Source organism: Gallinula chloropus (assembly GCF_964237585.1).
Source record: "Gallinula chloropus genome assembly, chromosome: 4".
Taxonomy (NCBI): Eukaryota; Metazoa; Chordata; class Aves; order Gruiformes; family Rallidae; genus Gallinula; species Gallinula chloropus.
This window is the reverse complement of record NC_140088.1, coordinates 92082372-92102181: the sequence shown is the minus strand read 5'-3', so window position 1 is coordinate 92102181 and position 19810 is coordinate 92082372. Positions and strand designations below refer to the sequence as shown.

Here is a 19810-nt window from a genome sequence, read left to right as displayed (position 1 = left end):
TGATGGCACTCCCTGATGCTTGAGTTTTCATGGGCTTTGTTGGAGACGTAAATCTGAATCAAAGATGTGAACCTAAATCAAAGTAATCTAAATCAAATGAAATGTTGTTGCTCTCCACTTAGCCTATGCTGGATCTACCATGTGCTCCCTTCTCCATACAATGCTACCTCAGCCTCCTGTGATTTCAACAGCCCTAGGGGCCTCTCTTCAAAGCCTCATTCATTTTCCAGAAAATTCTCAAAGAGGGTGATAGGAGAAATGGGCACCAACTGAAGGTGAAAACCCCGGGCTCGCTAAAGACAGTGGAAATTTTACTGTCAAATGAATCAGGCTGGATTTCACCCCTTGACTTCTCGCTGTCAGCAGAACAGCTCACCCCTGTCTTCCATGCACACAGGAAAAAAACATTCCTAAAAATAGCTCCTTGAAATGAATGTGTGATGGTTCCCAAAACACTCCACTGGAAGAATCTGGTGACTTCAAGCGATCTGAATTGTAAAGGCAAATGAAAATAAGAGTGTGTGTGAAAAGAACAACATCATTCCTCACCTCAGTCGCTGTGCTTTGGTTGGCTCCATTCTCCAAGAGATATTTCACTACTTCAATGTGGTTCTCTTGAGCTGCCATATATAAAGGAGTAAAGCCATTCTAGGAAGTACACAGGAGAAAACATTGCAATGAGGAAATGGAATATACCAACAGTAATGAACATCAAATAAGTATGTAACTAAAAAATACATTTCTGCTTTTTTAACTATAAAATGTTTTAAGTACGCAGGTATTTTTTTAGCTTAATAGAGTAATGCTTAATGCCATTTACACCCACAAAACTCTACTTGCTTTCACACTCATTTTCTTTTGACACAGATTTTAGGGAAGCAACAGACACACTAATTAATACAGCTATTCCTTGCTGATAACACTCAGGGACTGTAAAGCTGGGAATAAACGTTGATGAAAGCTGACAGGAAAGCAAGAGTTTCTTCCATTTATTACATTAACTTAACCAGAGACGTCATTCCCTGGAGATCCTGAAGTTCATACTTCATGCCTGGCTGAGTAGTGATGACAAAGCCTTAACATACTACATAAAAATTTGTAATACATAAAACATTGCAAATCAGCAAGTATAAAGGAACTCAAGCAAAGTAGCTAATGCATTTCTGACCATACAGTAAATTAATCTATCATTTAATTATAAACAGACATTTAATTATAAAAAAAATATAAGACTCCTTAAAGAATCTGCTCTGGGTAAGACAGTAAATTAAAAAAACATCTTCTAAGTTAATCAAACCACAGGCAAATTCATTAGAATCCAAAGTCCTTTCTTCCCATTGAAATACTGCAACGCAAACAATTTTAATTAATTAGCTTTAAAAATCCTTATGAAAGGAAGGCGTGGAAGGGAGCTGTCTGCCTGATGAGAAAATTTCTTCTAAGAGTTTTGAAGATTAGTAAAAAGGCCTCAGAAAGCTCTTTATTCTGCTGCAGATTACTACAGAACATAGGAGAACATTATCACCTCTACTTCCCAAAACAATCTTCCTTCATGGAACACCACCGAACAAAAGCTACAGACAGGACTTCAAACAGGCCATCTCCCTTCCCCCCTGCTTTATCTGGTGTGCTGTCAGTGTGCACTGTGAGGCTGTGCAATTATGCAAGCAGCCACAACTCAGGCGAGTACTGTGGTAATGGAGAACCTTGTTTCGGAGAAGCCAGCATCATTCTTTCTAGTAAACTTGCTGTGGAAACATTCCAGTAACTTCCAAATGAAAGGAAATTCATTTTCCAGTCACTGGGTAACACAGTTGACAGTAGAACCGATGTCTTTAAAAACCCCCTCAGCATTTACAAACAGAGAAGATTGCTCAGGAAATAAGAATCATTTTAGTTGTTCGTGTCACGTATGTTATAGAGAGCCTCTAAAACTGCTGTGTGTAATATTCTGGCACTATGATATGTCTTGGGACATATCACAGTCACAGAACCTCCTGAGCTAGAAGGGACCTGTAAGGCCCATTGAGCCCAACTCCTGGCTCCACACAGGCCCACCCGCCCCCCCGATTTATTTATATTTTCTTAAACTCTGTCTTATTTTGGAAATTGCAACAGCATACCAAGGTCCATATGTAAAACTGCCTGTACCAACCACACTCCAAAAGTTTTCCCTGAATTCCTCCCTGCCTCCACCAGCAAGGTCAAGCCAAATTTTTTTCAGCTGTCTGGGTGAAGTCTGCTTTCTCAGCAAAGAGCTGGCTTCAGAGCTTCTAGTTGCAGCAATCTTGACCTCACCACTTCTGGCTCTTGGCCTGAGAAATCCTATTTTAGGATTCCCAATATCACCACTCTCCTTGGCAGAGCTCTGCTCAGCAGGTTGACCTGTCAGCCCTACTGGAGCTCCTCATTTACCCACTGGACCCCAGGACTTCTCCCACTGCTCTGATCTGCCCATACGTTATCAGCCAGTCCTGCTGGCGGTGGAAATGCCCACAACAGAAGCACATACTTCCCTTTACTTCCTTTGTTAATACAAAACCCCCTTCCCACTTTCCCACCTTTTAGTTTCAAAGAGCTTACATGGCAACACTTGTTTCACCACCATAAAGTGCCTTCCACTCAATACAAAACTTTCTGGCTAATGATTCTCTGTGGACGTATTGCAAAGGAGACCAGCCTGTCATCTCCTTGTTTCAGCATGTGGAACAGAAGACAGAGGGTTTATTGAGCCAGGAGTGTCAAATCTTTATTTCAGTAATTTTTCCTTCAGCCTCTGATCCCATACTGTACAAGCACAGACCAGAATTAAAGTAAAAATACTGGAAAAGTCCTGGAAAAGGAGAAACACACTTTATTTTGTTTTTTTTTTTCTGACAGCCTGGCTCTGCAATCATGTTCTGGCTGTATGTTTAGGTTCTGTGCATCATCTGAAAATTAATTTCGTAATGACATGTAATGCTCATTGTCAAACAATGGTTTCATCAGAGTATTTGTACTGAGGATGGAGCACTCAGATTTCATTACCCTTACAGATGTATACTGCAAGATGTTTACTGCTATAATATAAAGTTATGATGAGAAATTAACACTAAACAGGCTATATTTCATACTCCATTATTTCTACTATATTCACTGATTTACTTGCTAATTTGAGAAAATTAGTAGCTCTCAATGATTCTTCAAGCTATTAATGCAAATTGGCAAGTCTATATATGACTCAGAATTTGTATCATTAAATTTTGCCCAGGCCCTAATGAAGAACACAGTTTGAAGAAGCAGAGGGATTATTAGAGCATTCAGAAAATCATACTGCTAGATAGCTTGGCTGAGCTTTATTTTATGGCAGGCTTTCAAGGAACCACACTCCTTGCCTACATACCAAATGATGGCTAGCAGGCACCTTCCAAACTCTGATCAGTAGCAGCCAGGGTGTTTGAAGGACTAGCCTACCCACACCGGTCCATGAAGACGTGGCCTTCAGTGTCTCTATACTGATATATCCAGATACATGCACATCACTATAGTCATACTGACAGGGAAAAGAGAGACAAGAGAGATCTGTTCTCTCTTCCCTCAGTTTGCCTCTTTTAGGATGGCATATGAGAGGTAGCAACATATCCTGTGATTAAATAGCTAACACGAACCCAGATGAGCGTGCCTTATTGCAAAGGCCTCCAGGAACCATTTTAAGACTGTATTAGAGGATCACTGAGCTCCCAGAGAAGACAACTGACATCTAATGCAACTGTTTACATACAGCACATGCTTATTCCTACTTACTCCCCAAGATGTAATTACCAGTCAGAAGGTCAAGACAATCTGCCAAACTGCTCACCCCAGACCAGTTGCCTCCTTTCCCTCTCCACCTTACTGTGTGGGGATTTGTTTTGGCACTTCAGCAGCCTTCTGCCCCCTTAATTTTGCTTTGTATCAAGGAAAGGAAAAAGTTATTTTCTCAAGATCACAAATGAAAACCAAATTAATTAGGCTTTTTCTGCAACCTTTACTGCAACTGCACTTCTCAAGCAACATTCAGAAAAGATTCTGCCCATATAAAATCTGGGTTTCCTTTGTGTCACTTTTGTGTTTCCATCACCTGCCACTTAATCTAAGAGAAGCCTTTGTGAAACTAGCCTACCTTCCTCCTTGTGCCTCTGTCTTTCTGCTCATTAGAATTTAAGTTAGCCCCAAAAAGGAACAGATACTGGCACAAAGATGAGACAAGCTTAAAACTGTGTCAGACAGATTACAAAATCTTTGATTTATGCTCTCATATTAATATCATTTTATGCAGTAGGTTCATGGTCATTTCTGGGGCCTTCAAACTCAGTAACTGCTTCAGGGTTTTTCCTATGCCTCAAAATATTGCTCAACTTCAACAAAAATAGTAAGTTTCTGATTTAAATCTTTATTCAGTAACACGCATGTCGATAGAATCAATATCACAATCAAATCAGAACTCCAGGCACTCTGCTGTGTGTTATGCTCAGAGCATTATTTTCATCCAGTCTAAAAATAAACTCTTCGTAAGAGGATTGTATCTTAGCAAGAGAGATCCTCCGCCTAAAAGGGTGAATTAAGGACAGATCAAGGTGCTTACTTTAACTTTCAAAAGTCTCTTTTGCAGGTTTTGATGTAAGCTACCAAGAAACCAAAACAAAACTTTTGTACAGCAGTAACTTTACCAATTATTGACATTGCTCTTTTCCATTAAAATATATTTTCCATAAACCAAACATATAATCCATGGGGGTTTTTTTGAGAAAAAAAATCTCAGAACTATTTTGGATTACTACATCTGTATTTACATTCAAGCAAACATGCAACTGTCACATTTGTGAAGATATGCTAAAGGGAAACTCACAGTCTTAAGGTGCCAAAACTGAAGGTGCTCGAGGAGTCTCATTTTACTACACGACTGTATGTGGGCTACTCCAAAGAGACTGAAAGTATCTGAATCAAGAGCCCATCTTGCTCAAACTGACAGCTGAAGCAGCACACAATGGAAAATGCAAAGGTGGCTACCAGGAACCTAACCTTTGTTATAGCTATGACTAATAAGAAATAACACATTTACTCTCAGAAGAGGAACTCTAAATATTGACTGCAGAATACCAAATGCGTTAAAAAAACATTGCAAATTTTATGTTTGTTTTTTTAGTAAACAACTGCTTTTAAACTGATGTGTTTTAGCAGGCTTACCAAAGTTGGGAGCAACTCAAACTCCTGGGAAATGTCTGCAATGTTTTCTCCAGCGAGCCTGCAGTGCCCACCAAGCACTCAGATCAAGGCTGCCACCATGTGACACCACTACCTGGGCACTGCTTGTATTTATTTTCACAGGCTTTTTGTCAGGTCTATTTGTGTACAAGGTACCACTGCAGCACTCAGAAGGTGGTTTGGTATTTGTCAGTATGTTCTCCTTGGGAGCCTAGCAGGGAGTTTGCTTCTACTTCAACCGTAAGGAGAAGTACTGAACCAACATCACTGCAAAAATAAAAACATATAGTGCTTTTGAGAAACATAATTCAATTCCAGATTCTTTCTTCTCTCTCAGGGATTTGCTCCAGCTTCACATCAGTCTCAACCCTGAGGGACTGAGGAAGACAGTGCACTCTGTTCCCCTCTCCTCCTGCCCCTCTTGACTGCACCACTGTGATGCTGACAGCACCTCCTGGGAGGGAATGTTTGGTTTGTTCTATTACCTGTATTATGAGAGAAATCACTGAATCACAGCACAGATTGGGCTGGAAGGGACCTCAAAGATCACCAAGTCCCAGCCCCCTGCCATGAGCAGAGACACCTCTCACCAGCCCAGGCTGCTCAAGGCCCCATCCAACCTGGCCCTGAACATCTCCAGGGAGGGGGCAACCAGCACCTCCCTGGGCACCCTGTGCCAGGGCCTCACCCCCCTCGTGTCTTTTGGATACATCATCAACCAGCTAAGCTAAATATGGTAGATTTCTGGTATTGATGAAAGCCCCTCACGTTTTCTGATCAGCCTCTCTCATCCCTGTTTCAAAACGAGCAGCACATTACTAGGTACTCATTTTCCTGGGGGATCATTTCTTTTTATAACCAAGCTGGAAAGCGCTAGTGAAAACAATGACACGTGATTAGATGTGCTCCCTAGCAATATAAACAGTGCTTTCCACTCTATACATACACCACTGCAATAGCTATAAAGCCTGTGGATAAATGATGCTGTCGGGGTTTGTGATGAACTTGCTAAGTTCATCCACGGGGGATCTTCGGCTGTAGCACGATGTATGTGACACCTCTTGCCTCGCCATTATAAGAACCCCACTTTTTGGGAAGCGTGTTTTACTGTAAGTCCCTTCCTAGCTCAGATAGCAAATTTAAAGAGCACAAGCATTCTATTTTAGCAGCTTCATCTATCACGATTTTCTCCATAAGAACAGCAAAGCAACAACAGAGCCTGAAACACAGCCAGGCAGAAATCAAGATGTCCTGTGCCTTGGAAATGTCATTTTTATAAAGAGGAAACCTGTAATAGAAACTGAGCTGATGGAGAATGATGAGAATACATTACTCATGCACCAAAAAAGCATAACCTTGATACGTGGGCATGGTTAGGACCCAAAAGCTTAGCTGGGGCAGTGCCCTGCATTTGAATTCTGAAGTCATTCCCAGCAGCACTTGGGGTTTGGCTTCCAAACATGGGAAAGGAAAAAAGAGTACTGAACACAAAAATGTATTTTATGTGTGTGGTTGAGGGCTGGGAGGAAGCCAATACAGTACTAATATTGTAAATGCAATATTTGTATTTTATTGCTTGTGAGTTTCTATCTACACGCCCATCAATAGATGTGGATGACATTCCCACCGCCTGGGCCGCCTCGCTGCAGCCACTGTCACTACAGCAGGGGTGAGATGTGGGGTGCTGGTCTGGTCACCCTGCCCCAACAGCTGCCCCCTTGGCTTCCTGCAGGCTCCTCAAGTTGACGCATTCTGAGAATCAATATTACAGGCCACGTATCACGCTCTCACCTGAAAAAACAACTCTTTGCCTTTAAACTAAAATCTTTTCCACCTAGACCATCTGTCCCTTTCACTGCGCTGTAGCAGCGACTGTCAGTTAACAGTACAGACAGAAGTAGGCTGTAAATATTTTCAGTTTGTGATCCTGGCCCATTGGGTTACTTTACAGCTGCAGCTGGGATCCCGGAGACAGGCATCAAAACGGATCAGGACCCTCAGTACCCTCCTCTGTTCTTTAACAGCTCCTGTTCCTCAGAGCAGCAATGAAGAGAAAGTCAACCAGTCCCACGTGTCCCCATCACCATGCTGCTTCTTCTGTGGGTGACAACAGGAACTGGGCACCATTGTTTTCCCTCTAACCTTATGAATGATTTGGGGAATTGTTAAGTCCCATGTGAATGAGCTGATATTAACAGCCATTAAAGCTCACACTGTGTAATCCTGTACTTCTGGGTCAATCAAGCACCGCCTGGGCCTCCCATGCACAGGCATCTCGCTTGGCTCCCATGGTTGCCCGAGATGACACTCCAAGATCAGGAATAAAGGTTATTTATCATCAGTTGATATTCACTGTAAGAGACAGACAGCTGAAACCTGGAATAGTTAAGGCATGATGAATAAATGTATCTGTTCTTTCATTGTTCTTAATGTATTACTTTTGCTTACATCTCTCAAAATCCATATAATCCTCCAGAAGGCATTTCTTCCTTTTTATTTTTCCCTCCAGTGAAGAGATAACAGGCCTGATCCTTTATTACTTTAGCAATCATGAACTGTAGCTAATGGACTCCTCTTGATACATGGAAGCTAAAAATCCAGCTCTCTGAATACAGTGACATAGCAGCAGAAAGCCCAGTTGGTGGAATTAAAACCTTTTGTTATAATGGAGTAGCCAATACTCTGCAAAATACTCTCCATTCCAAAGGTAAGATTACCTTTACAAACCACAGGGAGAGCAATCTCTGGTAATACAAATCCTAGGGCATCCCGAGAGAGACAAGCTGATCCCTTCTCTGAGACTCACGTAAATCCTCCCTCTGCTTCTGTGGGAGCACAGAATATGGACATTCAACAAGCTCTCATCGCTCATTTTTTGGGAACATATCTTGATGCTGGAAATTCTGTGGAACTCTAAGGATCGCTTCAACCTGATGAACAGTCCGTGTAAGATTAATCTCGCATGCCATGACAGCATCTCCTATGTGTTGGAACAGGAAGTGGCAAGTATAATGGAGCAAATTTAAACAAAAACATTTCTTGGCTAATGTGTTTGCAATGATCTTAGAGAAGGATATAGAGGAAAGGAAACCAGAGGGCTTTTAAATAACAAGATCAGCTTGGGGGAGGACTGATTTATCTAATCCTTGCTTTCTGTATCTGGGTCACTTTAAATAATCTGATGATTAAAAGGTAGCTCCTCCTCTTTTTGTGAGGGCCCCTAGATGCAGCACAACCTAACAGGAAAACTCAAGCTAAGAGGAAACACATCTGGTTCCCAACTCCGATGCAGAAATTTTAAAATTGAAAGGAGTAATTTCTCTCTGGAGTGACTCCAGGATACCTTATTTCCCTTGCAGTTACTGAAATGGAGTGGATTGTAGTTCCTCATTTTGTCTTGCACTACTCAGGTCCTTGTACTTGGATCCCTTGACATACGCCAAACCACCTCATCCTAGTGCAACTCTTCACAAGAGGCTTGTTTTTACCTTGTTTGGGATGGAGGAAGGTCAAGGATGGATTAATTCCACGAGGTATGCATGGTCACAACAGTTCAGCATCATCGCCCACAGGGGACAGGCTCCAGGTAGACTCCATTACGAAGATCATTGCAGTCAGGGTATTGTCACGCTTGGCAAGTTAATATTCCAGTTACCAGGCATCTCCAAAGCACGTGCACGAGTCAGGTGATACAAGAACCACTGAATCCCAGACTCGTTTGGGTTGTAAGGGACCTCAAAGCCCATCTCATTCCAACCCCTCACCATTGGCAGGGACACCCTCCACTAGACCAGGCTTCCCAAAACAGGAATACAAGCAGATTTTAAGAAAAAGCAATAAAGACACATGGCAATTTATCAAAGGGAAGAGTTGGATTGACAATATCTGGTGAGGCTTCTTCCCCTCCCGGGAATGAAGATCAAGAATTGGCTTAAGAATTTCTCTACGTTGCAAAATTAGACAATCATTGAGAGGAAGATTACTGATAATTACTGTTCTGATGTACAAGCAACAACCAAGAATAGGTTTAGGGTAAAGAAGTGACCCAGCTGTGAGAAGAGGATGCCCCTGGGCTCAGTGAAAGTGCGTGATGGGGGTGTGTGAGTGTGTCTGTGTGTGTACATGCTAAGTGGGCAATGCCACTTCCATGGTTCTGCACCACAAAACATTTCTGTGCCCCTGAGAACTTTTCCTGCCTTCCCCACTGAATTTTACAAGTACCATGGGGATCACCAAACAGAAGTGAATAGATAATGCAAGAAGATTACATCATTCTGTGGTAGGACCTTGTTCTGCTCCGCCAGAAAATGTAACTAAAGCTCAACGGAACAGCCTGGAACAACCCCAGCAGATCTGGGACCCCCTTTACATTACAGTTTGTACCAGACAGTCCACAGAGGAGGTTTTGTACTTTCGACATATGCAGCCTGGTCAGATCTATAAGTGACCAAAAACCAGGGTCAGACCTAGAAGAGACATTGCAGACATTGATTTATTTCTTTATGTGATGACACATCTCTAGATCAGCTCAATGAACTATGAGCAGAGTCAACCCAGTTAAGGTCTTGGAGATGCTCATTACATAAATACATTTTCTTCAGCAATAACATGTAGCAAGAGACAATTCTAACTGAGCCTAACAATTGCACACTTGTCAAATTTTAGGTGGAGGTACACCAAAGAAGGACCCACAGCTCCTAGACCTCTGGCCATTGCTGAGTGTGCCCCCGTTTCAGCCTTTGCCTGAAGCATCCTTGAGGAAGATGTCAGCTCTCCGATGAGACACATGCAGGTGAAAAGTGGAGTAATTCAATTAGCAATCACTGTGCAATTAGGGTTTGTATCAAAATAGAAATTACTTTTCTAAAAATAGCAGCGATGACATGTTAGCTCCAAAGGAACAACTTTTTAGAAGAGGAAGATTACCAAAATAAGGAGAAGTTGAAGGGTAAAGCAATGCAATCCAATAGAACACCCAAATCCATGAAATCAAAGTCCTGAATGCCTAAAAGTCTCATCACAGATGGGGGTTGTAATCTCAGTGCCACCTTTTTAATAGCATTTTCTGAGATAATTCTGTTATTTCCTTGTTGCAAGGAACTGGGAAACCAGCGTGATGTCACTGGTGTAAATTTTGATAAAGGCCAATGCTTTTATGGGACTTTAATGAAGAAGAAGGAAGGAAAAATCATAAACTGAACAATGTGGGCTTGAGAATAATATTTTATCTCTCTGTTTATCACCAGTGAGGAAATTTTGCCACTCTGGCAAATTGCCATCAATGGCAATGAGAATGACCTCGACAGATACCACGTTCTTTAAAGAGGAAACAATGGTTCAAACTGAGTCACTTCACAGGGACTAAATCACCACCCGAATTCCGCAGGGGCCTGACAAAAAACAGTGTCAAATAACAAGGATACCCAGAAGAGAATGCAACATACCCTCAATTCCAACAACTCTTCCTAAAAGATTTACAAGTCACAACACAGCACCTATTTTTAAAAATGGAACTGAAAGAATATTAAGAGAAACTGAACATTTCACTCGTAACTTTTAACTTTAAATTCAATTTTACCTTTGATTTGTATTTTTGTTCATTTCTGACTTCAATTAAGCTCATTCCTGATGTAATTATTTTTCACTCTACCTTTTCAGCAATTACATATTTCCTGTCAAAAAAACCTTAGTATTTGAGTATTCAGGCACACTCTACTCAGTCATACTCTTTTCCTTTAGCTATATAATTTCATGCTTTTCTTCATCCACCATCTACAGTTGGGTATGCTTGAATCTTTCATGATCTTTTAACATGAATCATGTGCCTATCAATTTTGATGTTTCTTTTTTTTTAAATTTATTTGTTTTCCTATGCCATATGGTATTATTGAGCATGTCGATGCAATCTTGAGTAGAAAGGCAGCATTGATTATCCTCATTCCATTTATGGGGCATAAAGGAATTACTTTTGTATTTAATCTTCCAAGGGAAGCCTCTGGAAAACCAGAATTAGAACCAAATTCTTAGGAGTCAGCTCAGAGTTGGAAAACCATATGACAGAGTGGTCCCTACAAAGGGACACCTTCCACTGGAAACTGGTATCTGTGGAACCAATTTCCCATTCTGGTAGGATTTTCCTTTTTCAGTTTAGAAAAGTTTCGTTTATTTTTCTAGGAAATAAGGAAAAGCCTTTATGAAGAATTTCTGAGGGATAATGCTTCATGAAGTATTATTTTTACAATTTTTTCTCTTATCGTGTTCAAATCCTAACAGTGAATCACAGAATCAGAGAACATCAGGAGTTGCAAGGGACCTTGAAAGCCCATCTAGTCCAAATGACTTGCTCCCTTCCTGTTCTCTAACTTTACACTGTCCATCGTAAACTTGTGACATCAAACCACAAAAAAAACCCCCACAATCTCCAGTTCCCTGTCTCCCCAGTCTGTGCAAGCAAGATGTAGAGCTAGTCTGACTTAGGATGGACTCTGACAAATCAAAACCTCTTAAAAGCTTGTCTATAAACTACACATCAACCAAGGCAGTTCCCAGCTGCTCTGCTACACCAGATCACTCTGCTCACATGTCCCAGCAAGATCGAGCTGAGGGCCATTCCCTTGCCTGCAGACAGGAAGCACTAGGAAAGTTTAATTGGAAATTAATCTACCCCTGAAGCACGACTCATTTTTCTCATCACTTCAGCTTACACCATTACTGCAAAGATGATGTTTATGGTCACTGAGCAACACATCAGGACTCCATTGGAACGGTTTAGTGAGTTCCATGATCTACTCTGAGGATGTCATGAGCTGACCAGATGCTTCAGAGATATGATCTTCCTCTCTATCATCTGTTCAGTTCATCACAGCTACAAGACAACTGCTAAGGTTAAGGCAGCATTTGCAAACCAATTATTTGATGAATTGTTCCAAACCCTAAATGAGGAAATGATAGGTATCTCAAATGTGTTAGGATACCCTGGACAACTGATCTACGGTGATAATAGTGCCTCTGTTTGGTGAGGCAAGGGAAGATGGGGACAGTTAGCTAGGAAAAAAAACCCTTCATCCAGCTGGTTTGCAGGATGCTGTTGGCTGCAAATCCAGCACATGCTGTCCGCAGCTCTAAAATCACAGCAGGCAGGTTGCTGTCACCACAGCCTCGACCCAAGCGGGGAGGGAGGGACCAGTGTTGGTCAGTCTCTGCACCGTCATCCTGTCTGACGGTACATTTTGGAAGAGCAGACAAGCTCATGTGACTGGAAATAACTGGGCTGTGTGCACAGTTGGTTTGCCTGACAGGGAAGGTGAATTTCCCCCCATTCAAACGTACATTTCAAACTTTTGATATAAATTCTTTCTGATCACACGAAGAATGAGTCCAGAAGCCTGAGGTTCAGTTACATCCACATTTTTAGCCAACAAATAACTATGAAAAGCAACTGTGTCAATCAAGTCTTCGAGAAATTATCTTTTTCGTTACCACTCACCAAATTCAACTAATAAAAATGATGAAGTATTTCTACATTTTGAAGAATTTCAGCAACAATTTATTAAAGCACCCTAGGAATTCCTAAAACATTTCAATCAACAGCAATGCAAGTTCCTGTATCACACATGATGACTTCAGTGTCTTAGTTACTTTTACTGTACTATATGTAAGCCTCAACTTGATTACTTTGTCAGGCTTGGATGTTTGTAATCACTGCCTAACAGCTCAGATCTGGCTTATAAAAAAATCTCACCAGGTAACTTTTAGAAGAGAGAAGGGAGAATAACATCATACCTGAGACTGTGCATTAATATTGGCTCCTTCCTTAACCAGAACTTTGACAACTTCAGCTTGTCCTGCTAAGGATGCAATGTGCAGGGCTGTATTCCCTTTCTGTTGGACGGGTGAGGGGAAAAAAAAAACCAGACAGACATTAACCTTCTTCAGGAATAAAGTCAACCAACAATTCTTTCAAACCTTTATTTTTTGAGCACAATTTTACCTTACAGTTCCATGATGTCCCATAAACATCACAGGGGGCAGAACTGGAAGTTGCAGCCATAACGATTCCTTGAGTGGTTGTGGGAGACTAACATCCCAAACATAACTTTTGAGTGAAATTATGGAATGAGACTGGGGCAAGGGACAAACCTCCAGGTAAAGTTTAGTACAGGGTAACAGGTTGTTTCATTTGGGCCCAGAGATCATACCCTCTAAGAAGGTAGCTGAAATCTAGAAGTCCCAAAATTCAAGCTGTTAAGTGACAGAAGCCAGTCTTCTAAATGAAGATTTTTTTTCTCTTCTCTAATTGGCATAAAATTAAAATGCATATTTGAGAGCTGTTAGCTGTAGGAGATGCACTGTACAATAAAAATAATCTCTCACAAAACAGCAGCAGTGTGGTCGATCACTGATTTTGTAAGTGTCTTGTATTTCTTCCAGGCCCACTTTTGATCCTGGGAGCAGTATTTAAATGGCTTGATTAAAAAATCCAAGTTCATAAAATGAGAGCAAAACCCCAAAGTCTTATCTAGAACCTGGTGACTCTACCAACAGCTTCACTAAGGGGTGACCTAAAGATATTTTTCCATCAACAACAGAAGTCACAAGTTCATCAAGAAGCTCTCTCTGCCGAGGACCAGGTGTTAACTTTGATGGAGATCCTGTGCATCAGATATCATGATATCTATTCACTCTATAAAGGGGTCACTAGAAATAATGGAAAATCCTGCAATGCCAAAACCTTTTAACATCTCCCCTGTAAACAGACTGTGCAAGTAATTATCTTCCCCTCTTTATTTCCTGCTTTATTTCAGCAAAGAACAGACTTGCAGGTCAGAACAAAAATAACATTTTCAGTATCGGTGAGGCACTTCGTTTATACTTCATCTTGGTGGCTTTTCTCCCTAAATTTCTCCCGTGTTTTTTTCTTTTTGCAAATAAAGGCACAGACATGCACAAGTTACCTTTGTGGCAGAATCCACAGCTGACCCTCTTTCCAATAGTTCTTGTACCAGTCCCACATGGCCTTCTTTAGCTGCCAGGTGCAGGGCGTTGAGTCCATTCTGCAAGCAACAAGGGCCATATCAATGACAAGCATCCATTCTGAAGATACACATTCCTGCCTTACTCTGGTGTAAAATGAGGATTAGTAGTGGGAATACTATTACATCTCTTAGCTGGCTGTCTACATAAGTCAGATATTTTAGACTTAGCTATTTAAGCCAAGCGTGTCAAACTTCTCTGATAACATTTTTGTCATAGCATCGGAACAAACCATATTTTCCAAGTAAGAAGTTTCCATACAAAGTTCCATCCTTCCTGACAGTTTTGCCTTCTGCAATCTCCACTATGTCCATGGAGCCTATGATTTAAAATTTTAAGTGTCTATCTGCCTCCTCTCTATTGGAACCTTACCTAGCTCCACTGAGGTACTATCAACACAGAGAACTCAGAGGACTTAGCCAAATTTACACAGGCCTTGGCTATTCAGTCAGGATCATTCCAGACTGATGTAACTGTCCTGAACCCTGGATGCTCCTTCCCTACTCTGAGATAACTGGTATCAAAAAGAAAACCAAAAGCACAAGCAGATCAATTGCACGGTTTGCAAACCATATCGAGCCTTGACTCTGTACCTCCGCTGGTTTCTGATGAGCAAGACTTTGCTCATGGAGGTTTTGTAACCTCATTGAACAAGGAAAAGAGAATTAATGAAATAAGAGCTAGGATTTAAAAACAAACACACCAACCTACTAAGAAAGTTACCATCTAAACCCTTTTCAGGTTAAGCAGGAATAGGATACCTTGTCTTCTATCAATTCCAGACATGGAAACTGTATCTTCCTCTTCCCAGTATCCCTACTCCACCCAAGGTAAAACTGTAAAATGACGGTTTATTGTAACTGAATTGCCAACCAGTTTTTCACAATCCTGTGGCATTTGCCACGGTACATCAGGCAGGTGACAGCAACAAACACTGCCACTGCCCTCAAGCATTCTCCTGTTTTCCAGATTGCAAGCATCAGAAGCAATGCCCAGGCAGCAAGTTTAGCACTCTACAGGAAGTAATTTAAACTGTAAAATAAGCAACCAGCTTTCTTGTCTTTTATCTGTCCATCCACAGCGGCAGCTCAAGCTTGTAATTCCCATCAGGATTTTAAAGCACTTAGCACTTCACAGGAGGCATTTAATGGGAGTAGGTCCAATGCTCACAGCCATAGCAATCCAAACGCGCTTCTGAAGCAACTCCATTTAATTCTACATTCAATGTAACCAGGCCAGGCAGATTTTGTGGTCAAATTCAGAAGTGTAACTATGAGGAAATCAAAGGAACTAAAGGAAGGCTACATTCACAAGCTGCCAAAAGAATACCACCTTTACACAATGTTCCGGTTCAGCCCCAGACAGCAGCTGAGCACCACACACCACTGTCTCAGTTCCATAGGAGGCAGACAGACAGAGCCTCTATGGGGTGGGATAGGAACAGTTACTGACAAAAATCACTGTGAATGTAGAACAATAATGGCCAGTTACACTCACACCCAGTACTCACACAGAGAACCTTATGATCACAGGGTGCTGCCCGATGGCAAGGAATGGGGTTTTAGTCAGTTCCTCACAACTTATCTTCCTTCTTAGCTGGGAGACATTCCACACACACCCCCTTCCCCTGTGGCACCGGGGGTCCCACCCACAGCAGACAGTCCTCCACCAACTTCTCCAGCCTGAGTCCTCTCTATCAGGGTGTCATCTCCTCACCAGTAACTGCCTCAGCACAGCTCCTTCCATGGGGTGCTGACCTTCAGGCCCAGACTGCTCTGGCCTGGTCCCCCCCAGAGTCACAAGTCCCTGGCAAACCTGCTGAGGTGTGGATCAATCTCTCCACAGGCTGTAGATGGTCTCTGCTCCCCGTCCTTGTCCATGGGCTGCGAGGGGACACCCGCTCCACCAGGGTCTTCTCCACAGGCTGCAGGGGAATCTCTCTCTCTGGCACCTGGAGTGCCTCATTCCTCCCCCTTCTTCCCTGGCCTTGGTGCCCGCACAGCTCCTCACACCTTCTCACTCCCTTCTCTGGGGGCAAAATGCAGCTGCCTGCGTTTTTTTCTCCTAAATGTGACTCCCAGAGGCTCTGTGACCATCACTGATGGGCTGGGCCTTGGTCAGCAGCAACTCTGGCCTTGAATGGGCCGATGTTTGCTCTGGGTGGCCTGCAGAGAGCTTCTAGCTGCCTCTCACAGCAGCCATCTCTGCAACAACCCTTCTCTACCAACACTTTGCTATGCAAAACTGTGACACACAACCTGGTAGTTAGGGAACATTAATGAGAAATGTGGTTCCAAACCCCATTCTGTGGGTGAAGCGGCAGCAAGCAGAATAACGTGCTAAGCACTGAGCTGCAGCACCCAGGGATGGAACAGGGCTGTGTCCTGTATCAAAGATAAATTCTTAGCCAAAATTATGTTGTGAGGCTGACCGTAATCAAGATGAGGAAGACTGTACTTGGCAGTGAACATTTGCAGGCTGAAAACACTTCAGAAAGCTGTAATCTTCGTCACTTTTTTAACCCAAGCGGCGTATTAAGTAACCATAATTACCACCTACAGTATTCAAAAGCCTTGAAATAGCATTTTGTGGGGAAACACACTGTGTTCTTATTCCTGAAGAACAAAAACCTGCCCCTGTATCTAACCTCACAGATTCAGCCACCAACACTTTCTATGAGGATGCGAATGGTGACTTTGACTCCTGAAGAGTTGCACTCCTCTGATGCACTGCTGACATGTTATTCACCCCTTTTGTTCTTTGTGAGCAGACTGAGGTCCACAAAGAGCACAGAAACTGCAATGTTGTATGGTCTGCATGAATTATGTGCACACACAGTGCTAAAAAGTTGAGGGCAAGCTTCTATGTGCCAAAAGATGGAGAAATCAAGGCTGGTCCCAGTGCTTTATCAGCAGCAATCTCTTAATAGGCATGATTTTGTACCTCTAAGACATGTACCTATCAGTGTCCTGTTAAGCAGCTGATGCTATTGCATAGATTCTGGGAATTTCTTTGGACAGTATCACTTAAGACACACGAAAAATGAATACATGGAAAACTATGGCCTAAATACAGCTTCTACTGTACCAAATCAAATTCCCTAATTCCTGAAATAAAGTAAACCAGGGCAAGCAGGAGCAGAAGCAAGCACTGCACTTTAAACGTAGAGGGCCAGTGTGACTGAAACCTTAAAGCAAGCTTTGTTCCTCCATAATCAAAACCAATGCTGTAATTATTTCACAACCCACATGGCTGATTCCCTGCTACTTATGATGACGGAAGCTCAGATTTAATCAATGCAACTCCTACGTTCCTGTCAACTGGATTCTTGTATTTTAGAACAACAAAGGTTTCTGACACTTCCCTTTTTCTTTCCCATGCCTACCAAAGAGTTGTGGGTGCAGGGGGAGATGAATTTAGTTGTCTGCTAAGCAAAACTGAAGCACAGGGACTCCTCCTCCCCACAAAGTATACGTATCCATAACTACCTTTCTTTCAGAGGCTCATTTGCAATTCTAACTCTCATAAAAGAACATAATACTAAGCCTTCCAAGCTTGGTTCTTCAAGCGTTTCCCTGCAGAGCCTGATTCCCTCAGTTCTTTCTCTCCTCCATCGCTGACCTACAGGCGCCAACACTTTGCATGCCGTAGCAACAAACGGTGCACACACACCACTACTGCTCACAGCGCTTACTGCAGTGACACCCCACGCATCTTCACCACACCAGGAAAGCCCACAGATTACTCGTACATCAGAAAAATCAGCAACTTTTTCTAAGCCAATCCAAAGTCAGTCATTTTGTTCTCTGTAAGACAGACATTAATCCTCAGTGTTATCTGAAAATCACTGCAGGAAGCCCATGCTGCTCCTGCCTTTTGATTCAGTTGCCTCATGGAGTGACCCTGGCAGGATGCAAGATCTTCAGCCACCACCCAGCTCAGTGTCTGTCCAGCTGTGCCATTTATTCCTTCTGGGAAGTCACCCCAATGGGTGTCCCCTTCAACACCCTTCTTGCCCAACCTTGTTATGCCCAACTCAACTCACAGAAAGGGAACTGCTTGGCAGTCCTAGAAAGCGTCACTCACCTTCTGCTGGCGAGGCTTAGTGAGAAGTGTAAGGAACATAAAAATGCATAGATGGGGGAACGAAAGTGTTGGAAGTTGGGGGGGAATTCTTCATACACGTGAACGTTTTTTGGTGTTACTGCAGTATATAATGGTCTTGCCACTGAAGAAAACAACCACTGTTAAGTATAATGACTCTTACTTCCCTGAAGTTTACTCTGTTTGAAGGTATTCATTAAGTACTTATTATCTTTAAGAACATCTGGACACAAGAAGTTGTGTTAACAAAGTTAATGTTCTTCTTTCCTTTATGCTAAGAGTCTGACCCCGTAACTACTCCCACTGCCTCTGATGGAAGTTGGGATGCATCACTTTCCAGGAAGATTTGCCTTGTCTCTAATTACTTTGCCACACAAAGTTAGGATGGCATTGAAGCAACTTCCTGAAAAAAATCATTAAATTTAACAAAACCAAAACAATATAAAAATCTGATGGGTTGGCTTGGTTTTTTTACATTTTGACATTCTCTGGAAGCATGAAATGCAAATGCACTTTCACCAAATTCTTTCTACTGATGATGTGTTCACAGGCCAACTTAAAAAAATATATATACGTATATATATCAGCAGCCCAACAGCAAAGGGGAAGTTAAAAACACAATGAAAATTTAAAAACTAAAAAGCTACAGTGACCACCGCAGCCACGATGACTCCTTTACATCTTTTGCCAGAGTTAAGAAGGCATCTGCACCTGCGAGTAGAAGCCGAGACTAAAAAAGCAGCATCATAGTCTTTGCTTGACTCAAACACTTTTTTCTATCTCTTTAAGAGATGCCAAAGGCTGCCACAAGTTCTCCCCTCCAAATAAATCTCTCGGGGGAAGTAAAAAGCGTATGTGGTCAACCACTTTTCAAGAAGGATTTAGGAAAAGGCACATTAGAGACCTGCACTTGGCCTTCTTGAGTCCTAAGGTTTGTTAAGTATTTCTTTGTGATACTTTTTGGAAAAAAAGTAGATGGTTGAAAAAAGAAAAAAAAATGAAAAAATCATTTGGGATCACAAAAATTCTCCCTTTATCTTGCTTTATAGCTCTGAATTAATGCAAATGAACTGACCTCCTGAGTGACATCCGCATGTGACACTGTCAACCTCATGATGACTAAAGCTCTACTCCAGTCTATAGTTAGCACTACTGGGAGCGTTACTGCTTTCTGCTTGGACTGAACCAGGGAGCAATGAATAGCCAGTGCACTGTGTCTCACTGCAACTGTAGCAATGAAGACACCAATCAAACTAGAAAGAAGCCAACAAAATGAGAACAGAAGCCAAACCGATCTACGTTTTAGAGCCTTGGGGCTGGAGGGCCCCCACAGCCAGCTAATATTTGACTCCTGTTCTGTTCAAGGCATCAGATTTCACACACACTCCTCGTGAATACGTCAGGCTTCTTCCAAACAAAGACCAAAATCCATCAGAAAGAAAAAAAATTT

The 19810-nt window shown here is 42.1% G+C and overlaps 1 protein-coding gene across 1 annotated transcript in view; it reads right to left on the bottom strand.

Annotated features, from left to right (window-relative positions):
• Positions 1-19810, bottom strand: part of ANK2 (ankyrin 2) — a gene marked incomplete at its 5' end in the record, with an annotated part of 222690 nt that overhangs the window by 111819 nt on the left and 91061 nt on the right. The window contains 3 exons of the mRNA XM_084263021.1: positions 550-648; positions 13006-13104; positions 14178-14276. Coding sequence (XP_084119147.1) covers positions 550-648; positions 13006-13104; positions 14178-14276 — 297 coding nt within the window. The remainder of the gene's footprint in view (positions 1-549; positions 649-13005; positions 13105-14177; positions 14277-19810) is intronic.